The 25,339-nt window shown below is 42.6% G+C and overlaps 1 protein-coding gene across 5 annotated transcripts in view; it reads right to left on the bottom strand.

Annotated features, from left to right (window-relative positions):
- Positions 1 to 25,339, bottom strand: part of LOC123757278 (clusterin-associated protein 1) — a 307,075-nt gene that overhangs the window by 57,468 nt on the left and 224,268 nt on the right. For all 5 annotated transcript variants that reach the window (XM_045740827.2, XM_045740824.2, XM_045740825.2 and 2 more), the window contains one exon: positions 22,768 to 22,918. In XM_045740827.2, coding sequence (XP_045596783.2) covers positions 22,768 to 22,918 — 151 coding nt within the window. The remainder of the gene's footprint in view (positions 1 to 22,767; positions 22,919 to 25,339) is intronic.

Genomic DNA, 25,339 nt, shown 5'->3' with positions numbered 1-25,339 from the left:
TGCAAAAAAAAATATACCAAGTTCCCATTACAAAATAGGGAAAGCAACAAACGCAGCAAGCCTGAAGCCCCACCACCAACTGAGCCATTCCCAGAAAACTGGAGAGGAACGTGCCAAGAAGTGACTAGGAGCTCCAGGGCCACCATCCAGGCACCCGGCCCCAACAGAAGCCGGACAGGAGACAACAGTCCTCCGAGGAGGGCATAGAAACCAGGGCGCAGACTGAAGAAGTCCAGAAGAACTGCAGATGCGAAAGGCCCATGACTGCAAGGAGCAGACGGGAACCCCAGAAGGATGGGGCGGATCGATCACGTTCAACGCACCCACTAAGAAGACATGACGAAGCACAAGGGAAGAAGCCCACCCCGCCAGCTCTGAACCCCCCCCAAAGGGGGAGAAGCCATCTACCGACGCCACCAAAGGCCGGAATACAACCAAAAGCGCCCACCAACAGCGGAACCAAGCGAAAGTCAACAGAGCAAGCTGCTCCCCCAGCGCCGCGTCAACAAAGAAGGGAACAGAACCCCTTCCGAAAGAAAAAGTACACACACATATACACATTATGTATATACACATATACATATACACAAACACACAAGATATGGCACACACACGTGCGTATACACATGTGCACACACACAGCGTGCGTATACACATGTGCACACACACAGCGTACATAAGTACATGCATACACACACACGTGTAAACGAAAAGTTCCAAAGTGTGTTTGTACAAAATGAAATCTTCAGGGAACCAGATACAATAAGAATTCCAGAGAACAACATAGAGCACATAGAGGTGTCTAGAGACGAAGTGGAAAAAATGCTCAAGGAACTAAATAAGAACAAAGCAGTTGGTCCAGACGGAGTTTCACCATGGGTTCTGAGAGAATGTGCACCTGAGCTCAGCATTCCTCTTCAACTGATTTTTCAGGCATCCCTGTTTACAGGAGTTGTAACTGATGTGTGGAAAAAGGCTAACATAGTTCCAATCTACAAAAGTGGAAGCAGGGAAAACCCCCTTAATTATAGACCGGTATCATTGACAAGTGTAATAGTCAAAATATTGGAAAAAATAATTAAATCTAAATGGGTAGAACACCTGGAGAGAAATGATATAATATCAGACAGTATGGTTTTCGATATGGAAGATCCTGTGTATCGAATTTACTCCGTTTCTATGATCGAGCAACAGAGATATTACAGGAAAGAGATGGTTGGGTTGACTGCATCTATCTGGACCTAAAAAAGGCTTTCGACAGAGTTCCACATATGAGGTTGTTCTGGAAACTGGAAAATATTGGAGGAGTGATAGGTATGCTTCTAACATGGATGAAAATTTTTCTGACAGAAAAATGAGGGCTGTGATCAGAGGCAATGTATCGGACTGGAGAAATGTCACAAGTGGAGTACCACAGGGTTCAGTTCTTGCACCAGTGATGTTTATTGTCTACATAAATGATCTACCAGTTGGTATACAGAATTATATATACATGTTTGCTGATGATGCTAAGATAATAGGAAGGATAAGAAACTTAGATGATTGTTATGCCCTTCAAGAAGACCTGGGCAAAATAAGTACATGGAGAGCCACTTGGCAAATGGAATTTAATGTTAATAAATGCCATGTTATGGAATGTGGAATAGGAGAACATAGACCCCACACAACCTATATATATTATGTGAGAAATCTTTAAAGAATTCTGATAAAGAAAGAGATCTAGGGGTGGTTCTAGATAGAAAACTATCACCTGAGGACCACATAAAGAATATTGTGCGAGGAGCCTATGCCACGCTTTCTAACCTCAGAATTGCTTTTAAATACATGGATGGTGATATACTAAAGAAATTGTTCACGACTTTTGTTAGGCCAAAGCTAGAATATGCAGCAGTTGTGTGGTGCCCATATCTTAAGAAGCACATCAACAAACTAGAAAAGGTGCAAAGACATGCTACTAAGTGGCTCCCAGAACTGAAGGGCAAGAGCTACAAGGAGAGGTTAGAGGCATTAAATATGCCAAAACTAGAAGACAGAAGAAAAAGAGGTCCTTTTGCTGTTATTACACTATATAAACACATTATATATAAGTATCTACATTTGTGTTCACCATAACGAACTACTAAGTTGGTATGCTGAGTGGCAGTGGCAGCCCGCCACTGGCTGCCACTCCCTCCCTCCCTCACCTCACCTGACTCGCCACCATTCTCCTCTCACCATACTGTTTTTGCTTTTATATACAGACGTTATATATAAGTATCTGCATGTTTTGTTCACCATAGCGAATAACTAAGCTGGTATAGTGAGTCCAGACAGCAAAAAGTGGTCACACAGAGTCAGCAGACAATGCTACCTCCCTCCCACTAAGATTACTCCTCCCACTACAGTGCTAATTATCACAACAATCCTGCTATTATCAGAATCCTGGTCATTTTTGTCAGTCAGGGGTCTTCTGTAATACTATCATCGCTATATATTAGCATTAACATATATATTATAGCCTTTTTAGGCGATGCTGTGATCACAAGCTGAATAGCAGTGCTGTGAGCTCATTGCTACGTGCACCAGCCTTGGTAGCTCACTCAGTACTGAGGCCCTAACACCCGGGAATTTTGGCCCTCGATTTAAAAAAAAAAAATGCCGTCTGTTTACAAGAGCCCTAATGAAGGTGTGGTGAACCCCGTGTATCCGCGGGCCGTTTAAATCTTGCGTAGTACTCCATCGCATCATATGACGCGATGCGCAATTTATTGCAAATTACTCAACCCTTCATATGAGGTGTTGTGCCGTTTAAGGGCTAAACCAAGCCTGCAATGCCCGAGCTGCCTGCACTCGAATAATACCAGTCTAGGGTCCCTAGACTGGTATCGCTAAGGGTAAGCCCAGGCAGGGTACTGCTAACCGGCGTCCAATGCTACCAAACTGCTAAAGCTGAACCCCCAGGACATATACACTCACGGGGGCGAAGCAGGGGGATACCACTGAAAACAGAAGGAAAACCTTAAAATAATAAGGAAAGGGACACAAAGGCAGACCCCCACCACCAAGAAAAAACAAAACGGAAAAGAAAAACCTCGCAAGAGGACAACGTACCCCAGGAGGAACAGAGCCGACCACTGTTATAGGTGAAAATTAGCTGCTCAGTACCCCATGTTCCTACCAGTGCAAAAACTACCACTTACCCCAAGGTAAACAAGGAAGAAACCCCCCCCCCCCCACAACACACTCGGGGCGGTCAATTACCGAGCAGCAAAAGACCAACAGAGGTAGACCCCAAAGTGACTTGCGGATGGATTACCCCAAGCCCCAAGGGTGGTACTTACAGGGCACTCAGGGCAGGGAACCCTAAGCACATCCAGCCTGAGTACCTGTGAACAATACTTCCAGCTCACACGCGACCGTAAGAACCGTACTGGACCCAAGGCACAGCACAACACAGAGAGAATCTGGAGCTGGAGCCACATGACCATGCCACAACCACATCAGCCAAAGAATTACTGGGTGGATCGCCAGTGTGGGGGGTCTGGGGCTCCCCCTTCCCCTGCCGGGGAGAGGGGAGCTGCGCAGACATGCAGCGCGTCTCATGTGACGTCATGCTCGTTTGCTCTTTTTATTTTAGGGAGTTCTGTCCACTCATTAGTCTATTTTAGTTGTTTTAACCAGCATAGGGGTTTGTTTTGAGGCGCTTACCTTTCAGGGTGCCTGTCCTGGTTGATGGCAAATATAGAATGCTCCAAAACTCACATGCATTTCTTTAGGCCATTGCTCCTCATTCCTCTCTGAGGGGGCCAGGTTCTGGCTCGTGGTCCCCAGAAGGCCTAGAACGCCGTTCAAATTGACTGATGCTAAAGTCTAATGATATATATATCTACCTGGATAGCTACAGGGAGCCGAAGGGGCTCCATCCAGAAAAAAGCCGGAGTCCAAAAGGAAAGCTGGAAAGAAGGGGACCCACTGATCAGACCCAGAAGCACCGGCTGGAGGAACAGACTCGAATGCCTCCATTGTCACATCGGAAGGGGCATTCCCCTGAAACCGCCCAAGTTTTACGACCAACTAAACCCTGCCCTGGCCACGAAACTCTCAGATGCTTCAGCGCCAGGTGCAGGGGGCAGAGGAACAGGACGAACAACAGCAGGGGAAGGACAAGGGGGCGTAGATGAAACCAAATTCAAGGCGACTAACCCCAAAGTCCAAGTCCCTATAACCAAATTGGGGCAGTCTCAGGGCATCAACCTAGCACTTTCTGCGGATGAGGACTCCGCCCGGAGTCCTGTTTTGCCTCACCGCTTCCGCATGGTGGACATAAATTTATGTCCTCTTTTAAAATATTTGTATAAAATTCAATTTTAATCCGATTTACTTTGGGTTTGTTTCAAACTGCGCGCCATGAGGCTCTCTTTCTCACCACTAGGCTGCATGGTACAATAAGTTCATGAAAGGTGTGGACCACTTCGATCAAATGGTATTACCATTTTACCTGGAAAACTCACAAGTGGACCTAAAAGATAACGTTTTATTTCCTGCAAATAGCTTTGCATAATGCCTTTGTTTTGTACAAATACAACACAACTGATCAAAAATAGCTAACATTGCTACAGTTCCACGAGGTGGCAAATTGGGCCCTATTGTGCTGGGACCCGGAAGATTGGCCTCAAACAGCAACAGTATCTCAACACTTGCGGCACGCTCCAGACATAAATGATGACACAGGTCCTGCCTATGCTGACGCCATGCAAACTCCTGGACCATCTGGTGTGAGGCGGCCCTTGTTCACTTCAACACCTCAAGCTGAAGCAGCAACCGAATCAGAACCCGAGATGTCTGGCACACTGCCATTTGACGAGACGGTTTTGTCAGATGACTCTGACTCAAATGTTGAACCTCCAGCGATTCAGTTGATTCTGAAAATCGCATGAACTACAAACTGAAACGAGTATTTTGATACCAGAATGAACACTGTATCACATAAACTGCCATAAGTAGACTCGAACCTTCATAGATTTTTTTTTGGGTGTAGCGTGTGTGTGCATGAGTGTCCCAAACGGGTTGCAGATGGGTGACTTTAGCCGTTTATACTGGTAATATATTTTGTATTTTGATACCAGAATGAACACTGTATCACATAAACTGCCATAAGTAGACTCGAACCTTCATAGATTTTTTTTTTGGGTGTAGCGTGTCTGCATGAATGTCCCAAACGGGTTGCAGGTGGGTGACTTTAGCCGTTTATACTGGTAATGCTTCCCCCATATCATGTATTATATGCATATGTCTGTTTAGGGAATTTTATTCCAATCAATGTACAACCAAAAATAACTGTGTGCAACAAGTATAAACTTGACAAACATAACAAAAGTAAAAACATTTTGTGTGTGTTTGACGCTCACTGATATGTTCCAGCGTTGTTTTATATTTGGCGCTATTCTATCTTACGCTTTGTTGATCTTTTTTACCTACGGGCTCATAGAACATTCTATTGCGAACACATTGACACAAAAATGAATGACGTACATAGAATAATAATGTCATGAGAGTGAAATAAGTATAAACTTTCAAAGCGCCGTATCGCACATGTGTCGTCCCGTCACCGATTCCGGGTAACAATTTCACCACTTCCCACACTCTTGCGGGTGGGCCGCAATCATTATTCTACATTTATATTCATATCACCGTGTTGGGAATTTCATTGCAAGTCCATTGATACCAAAATTAACGCTGTAGGACAAGTGTGGAGGTGATAACAATCCCAAGAGTAAAAACATTTTGTTGCTGTTGGGCGCTCACGGCGAGTCATCTTCGTAATTATTTGGTGCTGGTATCATTATACGTTTCGTGACTTTTTTTACTGGTGTTCTTCTAGAGAATTTTATTGCGAACACGTTTGTACCAAAATGAAATACGTAGCTCAAGAACTAAGGTCAGGAGAGTAAAAAGAGTATACACATTTTTGTTTTTACGCTTACGCGGCAAAAACGCCGCGCGCACATACCGCTTTTTTTTTTACCATCCCAGGGGGCGCGAAAGTGCTAGCACGCTGCAGCAACCTAAAATGCGCATGCAATGCCAAAGCTGCCTGCACCCGAATATCAAGATCAGTGGATTGAGTGAACTGGATTACAAGCAAGGAACACCACTCACAGGACTCTGGGTTGAAGGTGTCATTGAGCCAACAGGCAGCATGGCAAAGGCAGAACTAGTGATTGTCACCCTGAGACAAGAGGACAGAGCAACTCTGAAACTTGCACAAAACGAGTTGGGACCCAGGAGACACATCCATCAGACCACTGAACCCCAATGTGGGGTTTCCAGGGCCCTTAGACACTCTACTAAGGGAATCCCAGGCCAGGTACTGCTAACCAGCACCCTACACTACCAGGCGAACTACTAATAGCTGAACCCCCAGAATGTGTACATTCACAGGGACCTAGTAGAGAACCACCAAATATATAGAAAGGGTACCAACACCAAGGGGCAGACCCCCACCAGGCAGGTAACAAAATGTAAAAGAAAAACCCCCTCAAAAGGAGAACGGCCCAGGCAAAACAGACCCGGCCGCTATGTTATGGTGAAAACTAGCTGCATAGTACCTTGCGCCCCTACCAGTGAGTAAACTACCTCCTACCCAGAGACAAACAGCTTGAAACATGGGGTGCATGAAACACCCCAGCTGACTCCAAGGGCGGGCAGTAAAAGACCCTACAGAGGCAGACCCCAAGCGATTTGTGGAAGATAACCTCAAGCCATAAGGGCAGTACTTACAGGGCACCTAGGGAAGGGAACCCTAGGTGCATGCAGCCCAAGTACTTGTGAAATTAATCCTGGCTCGCACACCACCACAGGACAGGACCAAACCACAAGGTACAGCACTGGAAAATGTCTGCAGCCAGAGTCTCATGACGACCGGGCCTCACTTCAGCTACAGAACTAGGATTCGATAGCAGGCACGGAGAGTCTGGAGCTCCCCCTTCCCCTTCTCCCTCCCTGGGAGGGGGAAGGGGACCTACGCAGAAAGTGGAGTGGTGATGGTTGTGATGTCATGCTCATTTTTAGTTTGGGGGAGTTCTGTCCAACAGTTTAGCTATCAGTAGCAATTTTTTTTAACACTTTCATTCAACGGTGAAGCAGTTTGCGTCCATTTATTATCTTACAGATGTCTGGCGGGAATGCATGTTGCATCCAAAATATAAATATTTGTTAAAATAATTCAATTTATTGTTTGATTATTATGGGATTAGTTTTAAAATGCGCGCTTTTAGCTTGTGAACAATTTGATACTAGAATGAATGACGTAGCATTAAAATTGAGGTGAGAAAACTGAACAGAGTACACTGCTTGATGTCTGCTTGATGGGGTTCTGGGAGTTCTTCTACTCCCCAAGCCCGGTCCAAGGCCAGGCTTGACTTGTGAGAGTTTGGTCCACCAGACTGTTGCTTGGAGCAGTCCGCAGGCCCACACACCCACCACAACCCGGTTGGTTAGGAACTTCTTTTAGAAAACTTTCTAGTTTTCTCTTGAAGATGTCCATGGTTGTTCCGGCAATATTTCTTATAGTCGCTGCGAGGACGTTGAACAGCCGCGGACCTCTGATGTTTATACAGTGTTCTCTGATTGTGCCTATGGCACCTCTGCTCTTCACTGGTTCTATTCTGCATTTTCTTCCATATCGTTCAATCCAGTACATTGTAATTGTACTGTGTAGATTAGGGGACCTGGCCTTCCAGTATTTTCCATGTGTATATTATTTGGTATCTCTCGTCTCCTTTCTAGTGAGTACATTTGGAGAGCTTTGAGACGATCCCAATAATTAAGGTGCTGTATAGCGTCTATGCGTGCCGTATATGTTCTCTGTATTTCCTCTATTTCAGCAATCTCTCCTGCTCTGAAGGGGGAAGTGAGTACTGAGCAGTAATCGATATGGGACAACACAAGTGACTTGAAGAGTACAATCATCGTAATGGGATCCCTGGATTTGAAAGTTCTTGTAATCCATCTTATCATTTTTCTGGCTGATGCAAAATTTATTTGGTTCAATTTGCAAAATGTTAGATTGTCGGACATCATTTTTCGCAAATCCTTGACATGCTGTTTACCTATTATGGTGAGATTCGATTGTGTTTTGTACTCTGTATTATGTTTCAGGTCCTCATTTTTGCCGTACCTGAGTACCTGGAATTTATCACTGTTAAACATCATGTTATTTTCTGCTGCCCTATCGAAAACTTTGTTGATATCTGCTTGTAATTCTTCAATGTCTTCAGGAGAGGTAATTTTCATGCTGATTTTTGTGTTATCTGCAAATAATGACACGAAGCTGTGACTTGTATTTTTATCTATACAGTACAACCTCGATTCAACATACCCCGATTCAACGAATCTCTGGCTAGTTCGCACACTTTTCAGGCCGGATTTACTTACCCGGTTCGACAAACAATGGTTTGCCAAAGCAGGGGATGTTCAGATTTGCTTACGATGTTGAGACAGATTTCACAGACTGCTCGAAAACTTTCCCATTCTATACTCCCATTTCCCATTTCGAGCAGTCTGATTACAATTAATAATGCGCTCATATGACAAGTTCGATCACACAAGTGGACTGCACAAGTGGTCCACAAGTGGTCCACAAGCTTACAATGTTGGGACAGAGTTCACAGAGTAGAGGAAAACTTTCCCATTCCATCACAGGTTACAATTAATAATTCCTTCATATGACAAGTTGGATCACACAAGTGGTCCACAAGCTTACGATGTTGAGACAGAGTTCACAGAGTGGTGGAAAACTGTCTCATTCTATCACAGATTAAAATTAATAATTCAATCATAAGACAAGTTGGATCACACAAGTGGACCACACAACAAGTGAATCATGTGACCCAAACACCAGCCAGAATGGTCCACACAAGAAGTGACGCATACTAATCAAATACCAGCCAGAGTGGTCCACACAAGTGAACGACTGAGTTTCAATGATTTTCATTTGCTGATTTGTGGCACATGTATCTTTGTAAATTAATTTAAAGGCTGAAGTGTGAATAGCTAGCTAATGTGTTGAAATCATCTTGTATACATTTTCTGCGATGAAACAAGATGAGCGAGGATGGACAGATAAGGGAATACTGTACTGTAAACCTCACTTTACAGTGAGGTTTCTCTCACTTTTTGTCTTTTGTTTTTTCCAAGATGGCTGCCTCTCACTGGAGGTCCTAAGAGTCCAATTTGTACACAACCAACCTCGTACACATTTAGAATTGGTTACGAAAAATTAACAAGAGTTTTCTCGGTTGGCGCAGTTTCCCGCCGACCGAGAATACTCGGTTGGCGCAGTTAAGTAGTTAAACACCAGCCTACTGTAGGGTGTACATATAGACCTAGTCTGCGTTCAAACAGTATGCACCCAGTGCCCTTAGCTTTGTCTGCAATTGATATACAGTATTTAATCGCCAGTGGAAGAATAATCGTGGAATTTACAATTTTTTGGCTACAGCTGTATTGATATACAACAAAATGTCTCAGGGGTTTACTAATAGTGCCTTATTAATGCCAAAAATGAAGCAATATTTTGCAAGAACTAGTAGCAGAAAATCAACCAGTACGAGCACAGCCGTACTCAGCACGAGAACAGCTGTACCTACCACGAGCACAGCCGTTCCCAGCATGAGTTTTAAGTGTGTACATAATGTTAAAATTAAAGTTGCAGTAATTTTAGTGTACAATAGTTTTCATAAACTGTATTGTAGTACTCAACATACAGCAGAACTACTTAATCAACACAGTGCTAATGGCATAATACACTACAGTACGTATATACTGTACAGCATTCACAACTCCATGAGATTTCAAGCTGGAAATAACACCAACAATAAGTAAATAACAAATGTAACAGAGTCTTTTTTAGTAGGGTAATAATATATAGCTACAGTATATAATATGATAATACATTTTTATTGTGTACAAGAAAAAAAAAAACACTGACACAAATGCCTCCTGAAGATCACCTCTTGCAATGCATCCAACGCTCCAAAGCACTGGGGTTGGTCCCATATAGTACATTGAATGGAGGTTGTACTGTATCTGATATGAGAATAAGGAACAGCAGTGGTGCAAGGACTGTACCTTGAGGTACAGAGCTTTTAACTGGGCTTGGACTTGATTTGATATGATTGACTGTTACTCTTTGTGTTCTGTTCGACAGGAAATTAAGTATCCAATGTCCTATTTTACCAGTTATTCCCATTGACCTCATTTTGTGTGCAATCACTCCATGATCACATTTGTCGAATGCCTTTGCAAAGTCTGTGTATACTACATCTGCCTTTTGCTTTTGTTCTAGAGCTTCTGTGATTTTGTCATAGTGGTTGAGTAACTGTGACAGACAGGATCTTCGTGCTCTAAATCCATGTTGTCCTGGGTTGTGTAATTCATTATTTTCCATAAAACTAGAAATTTGATTCCTAATCACTCTTTCAAAAACTTTTATTATGTGTGATGTTAATGCAACTAGTCTATAATTTTTTGCCGAGGCTTTACTCCACCCGCCCTTGTGCAAAGGAGCTATATCTGCAGATTTAAGTGCTGCTGGTATCTTCCCTGTATCCTGGCTCTTTCTCCATATTACGCTGAGTGCTCACGCTACTGGTACTTTACATTTCTTTATTAATATTGAATCCCATGGGTCAGGCCCAGGAGCTGAGTGCATGGGCATATTGCCAATTTCTCTTTCAAAGTCTTTCGAGTTCGTGTTAATATCTGTTATATTATCAGCAGCTTTAATGTCATTCATAAAGAAGCTGTCTGGGTCATCAACTTTCATGTTGTTTATTGGTGTGCTAAACATAGCCCCATACTGGCTTCTTAGAATTTCACTATTTTCTTTCTTGTCCTCTGTGTACATACCTTTAGTTGTAATTTAACACTTTCGCCCGGGCATGACGCAGCATTGGGTCATCCGTTTACTGTCGGTAATGCCGGGGATGACGCAGCATTGCATCATCCACTTTAAATAATCGCCAAAAATCAGGTTTTTATCCGATTTTTTGGGACTGGTTTTAAAATGCGCGCCGATGTCTTCCCATTTTCTTTGTTGAGCCTCGTGGCCCTCAGGCGGTTTGGCACACGCCGTGGGCCCATTGTTTTCGCTCCACTGTTGTGACCAATGTCGCCTCTCCTCGCATCTCAAACGTGAACATTTCGGCTATTTTCCGTGGCTATATTTCTTACTGCGGCTTTAGAAACTATCTACGCTTACTCCACTATGGATAATGATCATGAACAAGGCCCTTCCAGGAAGAAAATTGCGAAAGAAAGGCTTGAAAAGGGCGGGAATTGGGAGTGTAGCTGGAAGGCGTCTGAGCACTCACTCGCGGCTAACGCGTGGCCCGTCTTCAACTCATCGGCGGCTGGAGCATGACCAGGTTTTTTATTTTATATGCTAATGTTCCTCTAGAGGAACATCTGAGCATATACGAACCCATTGAGACCAAAATGAAAGACCTAGGACGAAAATTGAGGTGACCAGAGTGAAAATAGTGAAAACATTTTATCGTGTTTGCAGGCTCCTGGGTAACTCGTTCGCACTTTCTCTGTTTGCTGCGGGTAATTAGCCGGGCTTTTGGAGTTTATATGCATTTAGTGCTGTAGAGAATTCTATTGCGAACACAATGATATCAAATTTAATCTCGTAGGACGAGAATTAAGGTGACAAAGTTGAAGAGAGTATACACTTTTCAGAATTTACGCACGCTCCCGTGACACCCTGGGACCCAAATCGCACAGTTGAGGGGTGGCGCGCGGGGTACGCCAAAGTGTTAAGGTCCAATACTGGTGGAGGTTTATGACTTTGATTTTGCATATGTGAAAAAATATTTTGGATTTTTCTTTCTCTCTTGTATAGCTTTCTATTCAAATTCCATTTCCTCAGCCTCGTATGATTGCTTCAATGTTTGTTCTATTTCTTCGATCTCTCTATTTAGGTTTATTTTCCTTGCTTGTGATAGTCATGTCTGCCTAAGCATATCCGTTATTTTCTTTCTTCTCCTGTACAGTTGCCTGCGTTCTCTTTCTAGAGTGGTCCTTTTTCTGACCCTCCTCACAGGCACGTGCTTCAAGCAGACCTTGCAAGCTTCAGCTGTAAGTTGAGCTATTCCCTGTGTGGGAGTTTTGTCGCTTAAGACCGTCTCCCATTGAATGGTTGCAAGGTCCACATTTATTTTTTCCCAGTCGATCCTCTTATTGTTGAAATTGAATTGATTGAATATTCCTTCTCGCTTGCTGGGTCTCTTAGACCTACTACCATTATTTATGCTAGTTCGCACTTCAATGACCTTATGGTCTGAGTATATAGTATCTGAGATTGTAATGTCTCTGATTAGTTCATCATTCTTTGTGAATAACAAGTCTAGTGTGTTTTCATTCCTAGTTGGATCTGTGATCTGTTGATTGAGCGAGAATTTGTCACAGAATCTCAAAAGTTCTCTGACCTGTGGTTGGTAATTTTCCTGGTCATTCCCTGTTATGATATTTGTGTTTACCATTCACCATCTTAGACTTGGTAAATTGAAATCTCCAAGGAAGATAATATCTGGAGCTGGGTTTGCTAGATTATCAAGGATGTTCTCTATTTTGTGCATCTGCTCTGTGAATTCCTCAACCGTTGTATTTGGCAGTTTATATATTAAAATAATAATTAGGTTTAGTTTTTCTACTTTAATTCTAAGTACCTCTACCACCTGATTAGTTGAGTTTAGTAGTTCTGTGCATACCAGGTCCTCTTTAATATACAGACCTACTCCTCCATTTGACCTATTTTCTCTATTACATCTATATAAATTATAATTTGAAATCCAGATTTTACTATCCATGTAATCTTTTTTATGAGTTTCTGTGAATGCCCCAAATATTGAGTTTGACTCTAATAGGAGGCCATTTATGAACTTAACTTTATTTCTTGACTTTGACTTTAGACCTTGAATGTTTGCAAATATGAATGATTGTCCATATTGTGTGTCACTTCTGGAAGGTTTTCCCTCCTGTTTATCCTGACCTAGGGTGTGCTGGTCTGTCAATGGTTTGTCCAGTTTTGGTGTTGGTACTGGGGAGTGTGGTAGTTTTTGTGAAGCTGGGGGGTGTAGTATGTGTGGGCTTGATGACGAAATGTAGTCCAGTCTTGAGCATTTCCCCCTCTCCAGCTGTACTCCTGCAATGTGTCTGCCTGTCTGTTCTTCCCTCTGGTTCTGCTTGCCTCTAAACAATTTCCCGGGCTATTATATTGAACTTCCTCTGTCATATAGCGCTGTGTGCCTCTCACGTGGAAATCAGGGCAATGAAGATCATAGCATTTCCTCTCATTCACTGAGAGTTTGCATAACTTAGGGTGGAAATATCTACAATCTGTTCCAAAACGACATCTTCCTTTCAACTAACATGTCTTGACATTTCAGTGGATGCATGAATGTACATTCCATGCCTTTGGTCCCATATCTGCACTGTCCTTTTGCATAGTATCTGCAAATATTTTCATCTGTGCTTGTATTCTTAATGTTTGTACCCATGCATGACTTGGCTACCTCTGTGTTTTTGTCCCAACGTTCTCGTTTCCGCATTCTTTCTCGGTATTGCCCTTATCTTTCTCCATGTTGCTTTCAGCTTTCTCATTTGTGTTCTCGTCCTTCTCATTGTTTCTCTCCTTATTCCTATTACCAGTTTGCTCTCCAATATTTCTTTCATTTTCGAGTACCTCGACACAATGTCCTTCTACATTGCTAATTTGGCTCTCTAAACTCTCAGTCCCTGTGTTGTGTTCAGTGTTCGTTGCTGTCATTACATACTCTGCATATATTTCTGGTAGCTTTTGAATAAGCCTATGTACTTCAGGAATGTCATTCATTAGTTTGGTGATGTTTTCCCACATCAGTCTATCATTGTGACAGATCCAGTAGGTACCATGTCTGTTTGCATATTGTGTTGTTAATCGTGTCCAACTCAGGTGAAATCTTATGTTACAAATGCTATATACAATCCCTACAACACTCTTCCGAAGTGGCTTAAAGCAGCCTCCACACATCTCCATTTTGGGTTTGTGGCGTAGATGTTGACTGTTTCTCTATTTGTGATTTATTGTCGATTTATCCCTTGATGACTTTAGTAATTTTACTATTTATAATATTATATGAATATATTTATAGTATTATATGTATGTATATATAATACATATACAATATATTTATAAAATTATATATGTTTATTTGTTCAACTTTATGAGCGGGGTACTTATCGCCTGGTGGAGAAAATGGTCCCAGTGGGGGTCGTACAGCTGACTGTTGTTTGTGTCCCAGGTCGCGGGCTGGCTGGATGCCACCGGTTGCCAGTTACTTGATTTATAACTCTGACTTATTTCCCTGTATTATCCTAAGGATTGTCTGTTTACTTTCCGGCTTGCAATGGTATTCATTTACTCTATTAATAATTCCTAAATCCACATTCCTGTAATATAATATATATTGCCAGTATATTATCACTGAGGGGGTATAATATCACTGAGGGAGTATATTATCACTGAGGGACATCCCCATACACTGTAGGCCTCGTGGCTGTGGCGTAAACATCGCCTATGTGTTTGGAGATGCCTCGTCCTCTCACAATTTTATATTTCTACTTTTTCTATGTGCAATTCTCTGATACTTTCCACTTATTCCTGTGCTGTGTGTTACACGTTCCACTTCACTGTTCAACATATCACTGCTCGCTATATGTGATGTATATCGCTTATATGCATGCACCTGGTGGCACTACTTTCATGTGGTCCCCACATTTATTCTTTATTTCACTCAAAGTTCCACTGTTAATTACTGTATTAAACTTTCCTATGGGTCACTATGCACTTCGTGACCACTGTGGTCCGTAATCAATGGTTGTAATCCTAAAAAAATCCCAGTTTGAGTTTTTTCACGGAGCGCGTCGACAACACATCTGACCCCTCCCCTCACTATCCATGAAACTCCCCTACAGTGGTACCTCGGTTTATGAACGCCCATGTTTACGAACTTTTCGGGTTATAAGCCTGAATTGTTTGGAAAATTAGAATCGGGTTACGAACTTTACCTCGGAATATGAATTTGTTGACAGGCGAATGGCTGACCTAGCGTGTGGTGGCACAGCGATCGCGCCTTAGTTTACCAGTGCCTCGCGCTCAGTGACTATTCCGCCTGAACTCTTTGCAAGTATTTACAGTTTTTTCTTCAGATTTTTGGCTATTTGAGCATAAAAGTTGCTATTATATATCTCGCCATGGGTCCCCAAGAAAGCCAGTGGTAAGGTTCAAGGCAAGAAATCACATGTGAGAATGACCACAAAGGAAAAACAAGAGATCATCCATAAGCATGAAAATGGTACTTGAGTTGTTGAACTAGCTAGCAGTACAACAAATTCATGTCAACGATATGCACTGTACTTTGCCAAGAAAAAAGACATTTTGAGTGCTAAAGTGGCAAAAAGCATATTAACAATCACGAAACAAAGCACACAAATACTTGAGGATGTGGAAAAGTTGTTATTAATTTGGATACACAACAAAAAGTTAGCAGGTGATAGCATTTCAGAGGCCATCATTTGTGAGAAAGCCAGGGTATTGCACGTAGAAAACAGACACCACACTCTAGGTACAGTGCTGAAACAACCACTGGAGCCGGAGCACATAACCGGTGCCTATAGCATCAGCCGAAGAACTGATGGGTGGATAGCTAGCGTGGGAGGTCTGGGGCTCCCTCTTCCCCCTCCCGGGGAGCTGGGGAGCTGCGCAGACAGCAGCGGGGTGACGTATGACGTCATACTAGTTTCCTTGTTTTCTGTTGAAGAGTTCTATCCACTAGTTCGGCTTTAGGTAGCAATTTTCACCAGAATAGGGGTTTGTTTTGGAAAGCTTACCTTTCTGGATGCTTGACCCGGTCGATGGCAGACATAGAATGCTTCCTACCACACGGGGGTTTCTATAGGCCATTGCTCCCCTTGCCTCTCTGAGGGGGCCAGGTTCTGGCCGTGGTCCCCGGTAGGCCCTAGAACTCCATACACATGACTGATGCCAAAGTCTGACATTAGCATATCAGCTCCGGGGAGTCGACGGGGCTCCCCCCAGAAAAACAAATAAAACCAGATTGAATGTACATAAAACAAATAATTTAAAATATATTTGTGGCAACACCCGGTGCTTGAATGGCCCGCGCAACCATGTCTGAGCGATTCACGCACGGGCGACCAGGCCCTGATGACCTCAAAGCACACCTTGTCCACGTCCCTACAACCAAAGTAAGTGGAATTTGGTATTTATTTTTACATAGATATGTTCAGGGAAGGGAATTTATCATTTTATGAAGAAAAAAATAATTTTTTGGGAACACTTTCATGCGCACCGGGGGAATTTCTCAATAAAGTCGGCGCAGCACAGTGGTTAAGGCAAGCAGTGGATGGTTTGAAAAATTTATAAAAAGAAGTGGTATTCATAGTGTTGCGAGGCATGGGGAGGCTGCCAGCTCAGACAAACCAGCGGCTGAAAGAGTTATTGAAGAATTTAATGATTTTGTAGAGGCTGAGGGATACCTACCGCAACAAGTGTTTAATTGTGATGAGACAGGACTGTTCTAGAAAAGATTGCCTATGAGGACATACATTACCAAGGAGGAGAAATTATTGCCCGGACACAAGCCTATGAAAGATAGGTTTACTTTTGTGCTGTGTGGAAATGCGTGTGGCGATTTGAAAATTAACCCTTTAACTGCGCAACGCGCCTGCAGGCCCAGGCTTCAGATGCGCAACGCGCCTCCGGGTATTTGTATTTTTCACGTTCCATTCAAAACTCCCGCGGCTACATGGGGTTCACATCAGCTTCCTCAGGGCTCTTGTAAACAGATGCCATCTTTACCAAAAATCGTGGTCCACATTCTCAGGTGTGGGAGCCTCAGTAGTGTGTGAGTAACCAAGGCTGGCGCTCGCAGCATGAGCACACAGCACTGCTGTTCAGCATGTGACCACAGCATCGCCTAATAATGTCATAATATATATATAATTTGTATTATTTAGCTATGATAGTATTATAGAAGAGCCTGAGTGTGATAATGACTGGGTACAATGTTCAAATATTAGTGATTCAATGCTGTTCACGATGTTCACAGTGCTAGCCACAGCACCACAGCATTATTTCGCCCATCTAGGAATCTTCAAAGAACTTTTTAGGTTCCTTTTCAAAATAAACTTGTGGTCAATTATTCATTTACAGGAATTTGTGATCAGGATTGTGATTATAATTAGTGTTGAGCGTAGTATTGTGGAAGGAGGAATTGTGGTGAGGGAGGGAGAGAATTGAGGTAGCCTCACTGTGTAGCAGCCACTCTTGTTTTGCTCCCCATACTAGCTTCGTGGTTTGCTATGGGGAACACACATGTACATGGGTATATACAGTGTGTGTATATAGTGTAATAACAGCAACAGGAGTATGTTGAGAGGAGCTAAGAACATAAGAACTAAGGTAGCTGCAAAAGGCTTATTGGCCCATACGAGGCAGCTGCTATTGGCCCATACGAGGCAGCTGCTATTGGCCCATACGAGGCAGCTGCTATTGGACCACATGAGGCAGCTGCTATTGGCCCATACGAGGCAGCTCCTATTGGTCCATACGAGGCAGCTCCTATTGGCCCATACGAGGCAGCTGCTGTTGGCCTATACGAGGCAGCTGCTATTGGCCCATACGAGGCAGCTGCTAATGGCCCATACGAGGCAGCTGCTATGTGATGTTCTGAATGTGTTGATGGTAAATGTATACAGTGTGTGACAGTGTATAGTGAGTACATATGTTGTAAATATACATAAATGAACATGAAACATTGGTGTGAATAACTGTATGATGGGAGGGGCAAAGTTGGCGAATACAATGTTGGAGAAGTGAGGGAGGGCTGGCTGGGTGTGACAGCTCTCACTCGCGGTGTTCTGAACGTGTTGATGGTGAATGTATATAGTGTGTGACAGTGTATAGTGTGTAAATAGATTGTATATATACATAAATTAGTATGATACATGGTAAATATGTGCACCTCTCCTCCTCCCCCGCTCCTCACCATCTTCCATACACCAACAGGAGTCACCAGCAGCGGTATATCTTGAGGTTATCTTGAGATGATTTCGGGGCTTAGCGTCTCCGCGGCCCGGTCCTCGACCAGGCCTCCTTTTCGTTACACATCCCCATGAAGCAACCCGTAGCAGCTGTCTAACTCCGAAGTATGTATTTACTGCTAGGTAACAGGGGCATCAGGGTGAAAGAAACATTTTGCCCATTTGTCTCCACTTCCACCGGGGATCGAATGCAGAACCTCAGGACTACGAATCCGAAGCACTGTCCACCCAGCTGTAAGGTGCACATTAACTTGAACATACTTTTGTAGTGAAGATTTGGGTGAATTAGGTATAAAATTTACTTTGAAGTGAAGTTTTTGGGAAGTCAGGAATGGATTAATTCATTTCCCATTATTTCTTATGGGGAAATTCGCTTCGGTTTACGAATATTCTGGTTATGAACCGTCTCCAGGAATGGATTAAATTAAAAAACCAAGGTACCCCCTGTATACACATTTTGTGTATAACGCTCACGGGTAACGCTCAACTGATTTCCGGGTTTGCTGCGGGTTGTACGCCGGGCTTTTTGACCTTATATGCATACATCCTTTTAGAGAATTCTATTGTGAACAAGTTGATATCAAAGTGAATGATGTAACATGAAAATTGATGTGAGAAATTCTGAAACAGCATAAACATTTTAGTGCAGGTGTTGGTGTGCAGATGTGTGCTCACTCACAGGTAACGCTTTGCCAATTTTTATGTTTGCTCTGGGTGGCACGCCTTGCTTTTTGACCATATATGCATATATTCATATTCATTTAGAGAATTCTATTGTGAACAAGTTGATACCAGAATGAACAATGTAGCATAAAAATTGAGGTGAGAAAACTGAACAGTATACACATTCTAAGTTGCGGTGTAATTACCTAAGTGTAATTACCTAAGTGTAGTTACAGGATGAGAGCTACGCTCGTGGTGTCCCGTCTTCCCAGCACTCTTTGTCATATAACGCTTTGAAACTACTGACGGTCTTGGCCTCCACCACCTTCTACCCTAACTTGTTCCAACCGTCTACCACTCTGTTTGCAAAAGTGAATTTTCTTATATTTCTTCGGTATCTGTGTTTAGCTAGTTTATATCTATGACCTCTTGTTCTTAAAGTTCCAGGTCTCAGGAAATCTTCCCTATCGATTTTATCAATTCCTGTTACTATTTTGTATGTAGTGATCATATCATCTCTTTTTCTTCTGTCTTCTAGTTTTAGCATATTTAATGCCTCTAACCTCTCCTCGTAGCTCTTGCCCCTCAGTTCTGGGAGCCACTTAGTAGCATGTCTTTGCACCTTTTCCAGTTTGTTGATGTGCTTCTTAAGATATGGGCACCACACAACAGCTGCATATTCTAGCTTTGGCCTAACAAAAGTCGTGAACAATTTCTTTAGTATATCGCCAGCCATGTATTTAAAAGCAATTCTGAAGTTAGAAAGCGTGGCATAGGCTCCTCGCACAATATTCTTTATGTGGTCCTCAGGTGATAGTTTTCTATCTAGAACCACCCCTAGATCTCTTTCTTTATCAGAATTCTTTAAAGATTTCTCACATAATATATAGGTTGTGTGGGGTCTATGTTCTCCTATTCCACATTCCATAACATGGCATTTATTAACATTAAATTCCATTTGCCAAGTGGCGCTCCATGTACTTATTTTGTCCAGGTCTTCTTGAAGGGCATGACAATCATCTAAATTTCTTATCCTTCCTATTATCTTAGCATCATCAGCAAACATGTTCATATAATTCTGTATACCAACTGGTAGATCATTTATGTAGACAATAAACATCACTGGTGCAAGAACTGAACCCTGTGGTACTCCACTTGTGACATTTCTCCAGTCCGATACATTGCCTCTGATCACAGCCCTCATTTTTCTATCAGTCAGAAAATTTTTCATCCATGTTAAAAGCTTACCTGTCACTCCTCCAATATTTTCCAGTTTCCAGAACAACCTCTTATGTGGAACTCTGTCAAAAGCCTTTTTTAGGTCCAGATAGATGCAGTCAACCCAACCATCTCTTTCCTGTAATATCTCTGTTGCTCGATCATAGAAACTGAGTAAATTCGATACACAGGATCTTCCAGATCGAAAACCATACTGTCTGACTGATATTATATAATTTCTCTCCAGGTGTTCTACCCATTTAGTTTTAATTATTTTTTCCAATATTTTGACTATTACACTTGTCATTGATACCGGTCTATAATTAAGGGGGTCTTCCCTGCTTCTACTTTTGTAGATTGGAACTATGTTAGCCTTTTTCCACACAACAGCTACAACTCCTGTAAACAGGGATGCCTGAAAAATCAGTTGAAGAGGAATGCTGAGCTCAGGTGCACATTCTCTCAGAACCCATGGTGAAACTCCATCTGGACCAACTGCTTTGTTCTTATTTAGCTCCTTGAGCATTTTTTCCACTTCGTCTCTAGACACCTCTATGTGCTCTATGTTGTTCTCTGGAATTCTTATTGTATCTGGTTCCCTGAAGATTTCATTTTGTACAAACACACTTTGGAACTTTTCGTTTAATGTTTCACACATTTCCTTTTCATTTTCCATGAATCTATTTTCCATTTTCAACCTCTGAATATTATCCTTTACCTGCAATTTGTTGTTTATGAATTTATAGAATAGGCCTGGTTCTGTTTTACATTTGTTTGCAATCCCTTTTTCAAAATTTCTTTCTGCCTCTCTCCTCACTGCCGTGTAGTTGTTTCTTGCATCTTTGTATCGCTGGTATGTTTGGGGGGTTTGGCCTCTTCCTGTATTGATTCCATTTTTGTGTCTTTTGGTCTCTGGCCCTCTCGCAATTTCTGTTGAACCACTCCTGTTTCCTAGTTCTGCTTCTCTGTTTTGGTATAAAAAATTTTGTGCCTTTATCATATATTTCACAAAACCTGACATACATCTCATTCACTTCCTTGCCTAGCAACAAGTCTGTCCAATTATACTCACTAAAATTTTTTCTAAGATTGCCATAATGTCCTCTCCTAAAGTCAGGTTTTTCAATTGCATCGACCATTATATTTTCTTCCAGATTATAACGCATTGCATACTTTATTCCCAAAAAGACATGGTCACTTTTACCCAAGGGAGGAAGGTACTGAATGTCAAATATTTCTTCCTCCTTCCTGGTAAATATGAAATCTAGCATGGAGGGAACATCCCCTTCCCTCATCCTCGTAGCTTGTTTAACATGTTGATACAAGAATGTTTCCAGGATGAGGTCTACAAATTTACAGGTCCAGAAATTTTCTGTTTTAGCTTCACATGCTTCCCAGTCTATGGATTTCAAGTTGAAGTCGCCGACTATCAACAGTCGTGAACTATCGTTATCCACTCTCGCTATGATCTCTCTCATTATTGTTATAAGACCTTCTCGTTTACTATCTAGTGGTGTGCGGCTGGGTGCTCGCTCACGGTAACGTTCATCCGATTTTTGGGTTTGCTGTGGGAGGCATGCCGAGTTTTTTGACATTATATGCATACAGCCCTTTAGAGAACTCTGTTGTGAACAATTTGATATCAACATGAGTGATGTAACATGAATATTTACGTGAGTAAACTGAAAAGAGCATACACATTTTAGTGCTGTTGCGCGCTCACGGTAACGCTTGGCCAATTTTTTCGGGTTTGCTGCGGGCGGCACGCCAAGCTTTCTTATCTTATATGCATATACCCCTGTAGGGAATTTTATTGCGAATAATTTGATACCAAAATGAATGACTTAACACAAAAATTGATGTTATCAAACTGAAAAGAGTATACACATTTGTGTGCTGGTGTTGCGGGAATGCCAATGGGTGCTCGCTCACGGGTAACGCTTGGCCGAATTTCGGCTTTGCTGTGGGTGGGCAAGGGGGTGGAGGGCTTTTGGCCCTTGTATGCATATACCCCTGTATGAAATTCTATTGCAAACAAAGTGATACCATAATAACGACATAGCACGAGAATTGAGGTTAGAAAACTGAAAAAAGTATACACATTTTAGTGCTGTTGTGCACTCATGGGTAATGCTTGGCCAATTTTTGAGCTTGGTGCAGGGTGGCACATTGGGCTTTTGGACCTTATATGCATATACCCCTGTTCGGGAAGTCTATTTGATGCCAAAATGAACGACGTACAACGAAAATTGAGGTGAGAAAACTGAAAAGAGTACAGAATACACATTTTAGTGTGGCTGCCTTCTCACACAAAACGCTCCACCCACCTTGGGGTAGGCTGGGGTGCGCACGCTGGGAACACGAAAGTGTTAACCAGATAGGGTTTGTTTTGTGGCGCTCACCTTTCTGGGTGCTTGACTCAGTCGATGACAGATATTAAATGCTTCCAACCACATGGAGGTTTCAATAGGCCATTGCTCCTCGTGCCTCTCTGAGGGAGGGGGTGGGGGGGGCAAGTTCTGGCTCATGGTCCCCAGTAAGCCTAAGAAATCCATTCACTTTGACAGATGCCACGGTCTAATACATTCATGTCAGCCTGGATAACTCCGGAGAGCTGAAGGGGCTTTCCCCAGAAAAAATACCGAATTCAAGTTTATGATTAGTGATAAAACAGAGTCTTCAACAGTACAGCCCATCACCACATATTGCAGTAATAAAGACTGATGCAAACATTACCAGTTGTTGATGTATATGGTGCAGTTGTTGTTTCTCTAACTGCTTCAATTCTTCTTCTAGGTATGCCAAGCTTTTGTGCTTAGTTATATAATCATCCCATACTGTACGAAGCTCTGATTCCTCTTGATCAAATTCTGTTTGCCATGCTGGTCTTAAAAATAAAAACACAAGAGAGTTAATAAACAGATACAGGTGCAGTAAAATAATATTCACTAATTATCCCAACTGGTTTTACTATGAAAGATTCTCCCATATAGGTCATACCCTATTGAAAGGTGCTTTCCTTTTTCAGAGAAAAAATGTTAGGTCACTAATAGTGTGCAAAAAACTAGTAGTGCTGATCAAAGCACAAATGTCCACCCTGTATTAATTAATAGAGTATATCCTTGTATCATCTAGATATTCCTGGGGAGTAGGTACAGTAGTTATAAAACCAGCAATGAATGTAATGAAATGCCAATTTCTGGCTAAGCACTGGTGGCTCCCTGAAGCTACTATCTCTGATAGTGTGCCATACTACTAGGTACCATGAGTCGTGGAGTTCTATGGCCTACTGGGAACCATGACTGAGAACCTGGTCCCCTCTCACAGAAGCACAGGGAGCAGTGGCATTTATATGTTAAGTTATTCGTTTATGCCACCACTGAAGAAGGCACTCAGTAAGTCAGCGAAACAAAACAAAAACTCCTGCTGGATTTGAATAAGACAGCAGCCTCAAGAAACAGCTATAGCACTCCCCAATGTAAACACTCAAATTTAACACTATCGCTTGCTTTGGACACCGATCATGTCCATTTTTTTTTCTCCTGAGTCCTAGCCGTGGACAGGACTCATGTCCACTCCAAAAATATTTGTATAAAATTAATTTTTTATTCGATCGACCTCGAGACAGTTTCAAAATTAGCGCCTTTAGGATGCGCACAATTTGATACCAAAATGAGAGATGTAACATGAAACTTGATGTCAGAACACTTGAAAGATTATACTGTAAATACATTTTTGGGTCTAAATTTTAAATTTTTGTTAAAATTCTATTTATTATGCTATTATGGGACTAGATTTAAAATACGCGCCTTTAGATTGCAAACAATTTGATACCAAAACGAGCGACGTAACACGAAAATTGATGTCAGAACACTGGAAAGATATAAATAATTGTGATGATGAGCATTCAAAATTAAAATATTTGTTAAAATTCCAGTTATTGCTATATTATTATGAGACTACTGTAGTTTTAAAATGCACGCCTTTATATTGCAAACAATTTGATACCAAAACGAGTGATGTAACACGAAAATTAATGTTATCAAACTGAACGAGTATACATATTAGGTTGTGGTATGCAAATTGGTGCTCATTCACGAGTAACTTTAGGCTTTGCTGCGGGGAGTCTCGCCAGGCTTTTGGACATTATATGCATATACACCTGCAGGGAATTTAATTGCAAACACAATGATACCAAAACGAATGACGTAGCACGAGAATTAAGGTGAGAAAACTGAAACGAGTATACACATTTAGGCGTCGCCACACGCTCGTCCGCACCATCCGCCCCATGACGTCAAAAGTCTGCGGCACTTATGCACCACACGATAGTGTTAATGAAATTAGTGCTAGCTCATTTTCCCCATCTCATCTGAGGCGGAGGAAGGAGGCAGCTCCACCATCAGTTCCATAAATGTAAAAAAAAAAAAAAACAGCATTGAATGTAATGAAACGCCATTTTCTGGGTGAGCCCCGGAGGCTCCCTGGAGCTTATCGGGCTAATGTATGTTATATTAGACCGGGACATTAGCTAAGGAGTTCAGACCTACCAGGGACCAGTGCCAGAACCTGGCCCCTTCAGAGAGGTTTCAGGGAGCAATGGCCCTGGAAAACCCCCTTGTGGTTGGGGTTTTCCTGATCTGCCATCGACCGGGGTTAGGCACCCAGAAAGGTAGGCATAACAAACCCCACATGGTAAAAAACTAAAACAAAAAACTGAACAGAGAGGTAGAAACTCCCTACAATCCCAAGGAAACAAGCAAACGTCACACTTTACTGCCACGCCGATCGTCCGCACAGCCCTCCCCACCCCGAGAGGGGGAAGTGGGAGCCCCGGACCTACTGCGCCGGCTGCCAAGCTTCAGTTTGGAAGCTAAGCTTCAACCAACGTGAAAAAAATGCCGGTGGGAGGGAGGGTTGCCAGGGAGCCTCCAAGGCTCACCCAGAAAATGGCATTTCATTACATTCAACACTGGTTTTCTGTGGGGAGCCCCTATGGCTCCCTGGGGCTTCATACCCAAAGAGAAGGAAAAGAAAGGGCCAACCCGGGAGGCGGCCGCCACAAACTCCATAACGCAAAACCGAGACAACAGGCTGCAACCTGCGACCCAAGGCAACAAGAACACACAGGAGCAGGCGCACATAAAGAATTTAGAGCCAAGAACCTGTGCGACCCTCAAATCCCTGAGCCCTAGACGTCACCAACACAGCAGCAAAAGCTGCAAATATGCAAACAGCACGGGCGCAAGGACAGACCGCAGGCTGGAAGACTGAAAAACTCTGCAAACGACCTGGGAGACCTGAGCCC

This window comes from Procambarus clarkii, chromosome 13 (genome assembly GCF_040958095.1).
Source record: "Procambarus clarkii isolate CNS0578487 chromosome 13, FALCON_Pclarkii_2.0, whole genome shotgun sequence".
Taxonomy (NCBI): Eukaryota; Metazoa; Arthropoda; class Malacostraca; order Decapoda; family Cambaridae; genus Procambarus; species Procambarus clarkii.
The sequence above is the reverse complement of the archived record's forward strand: the minus strand, read 5'-3'. Positions and strand labels throughout refer to the sequence as shown.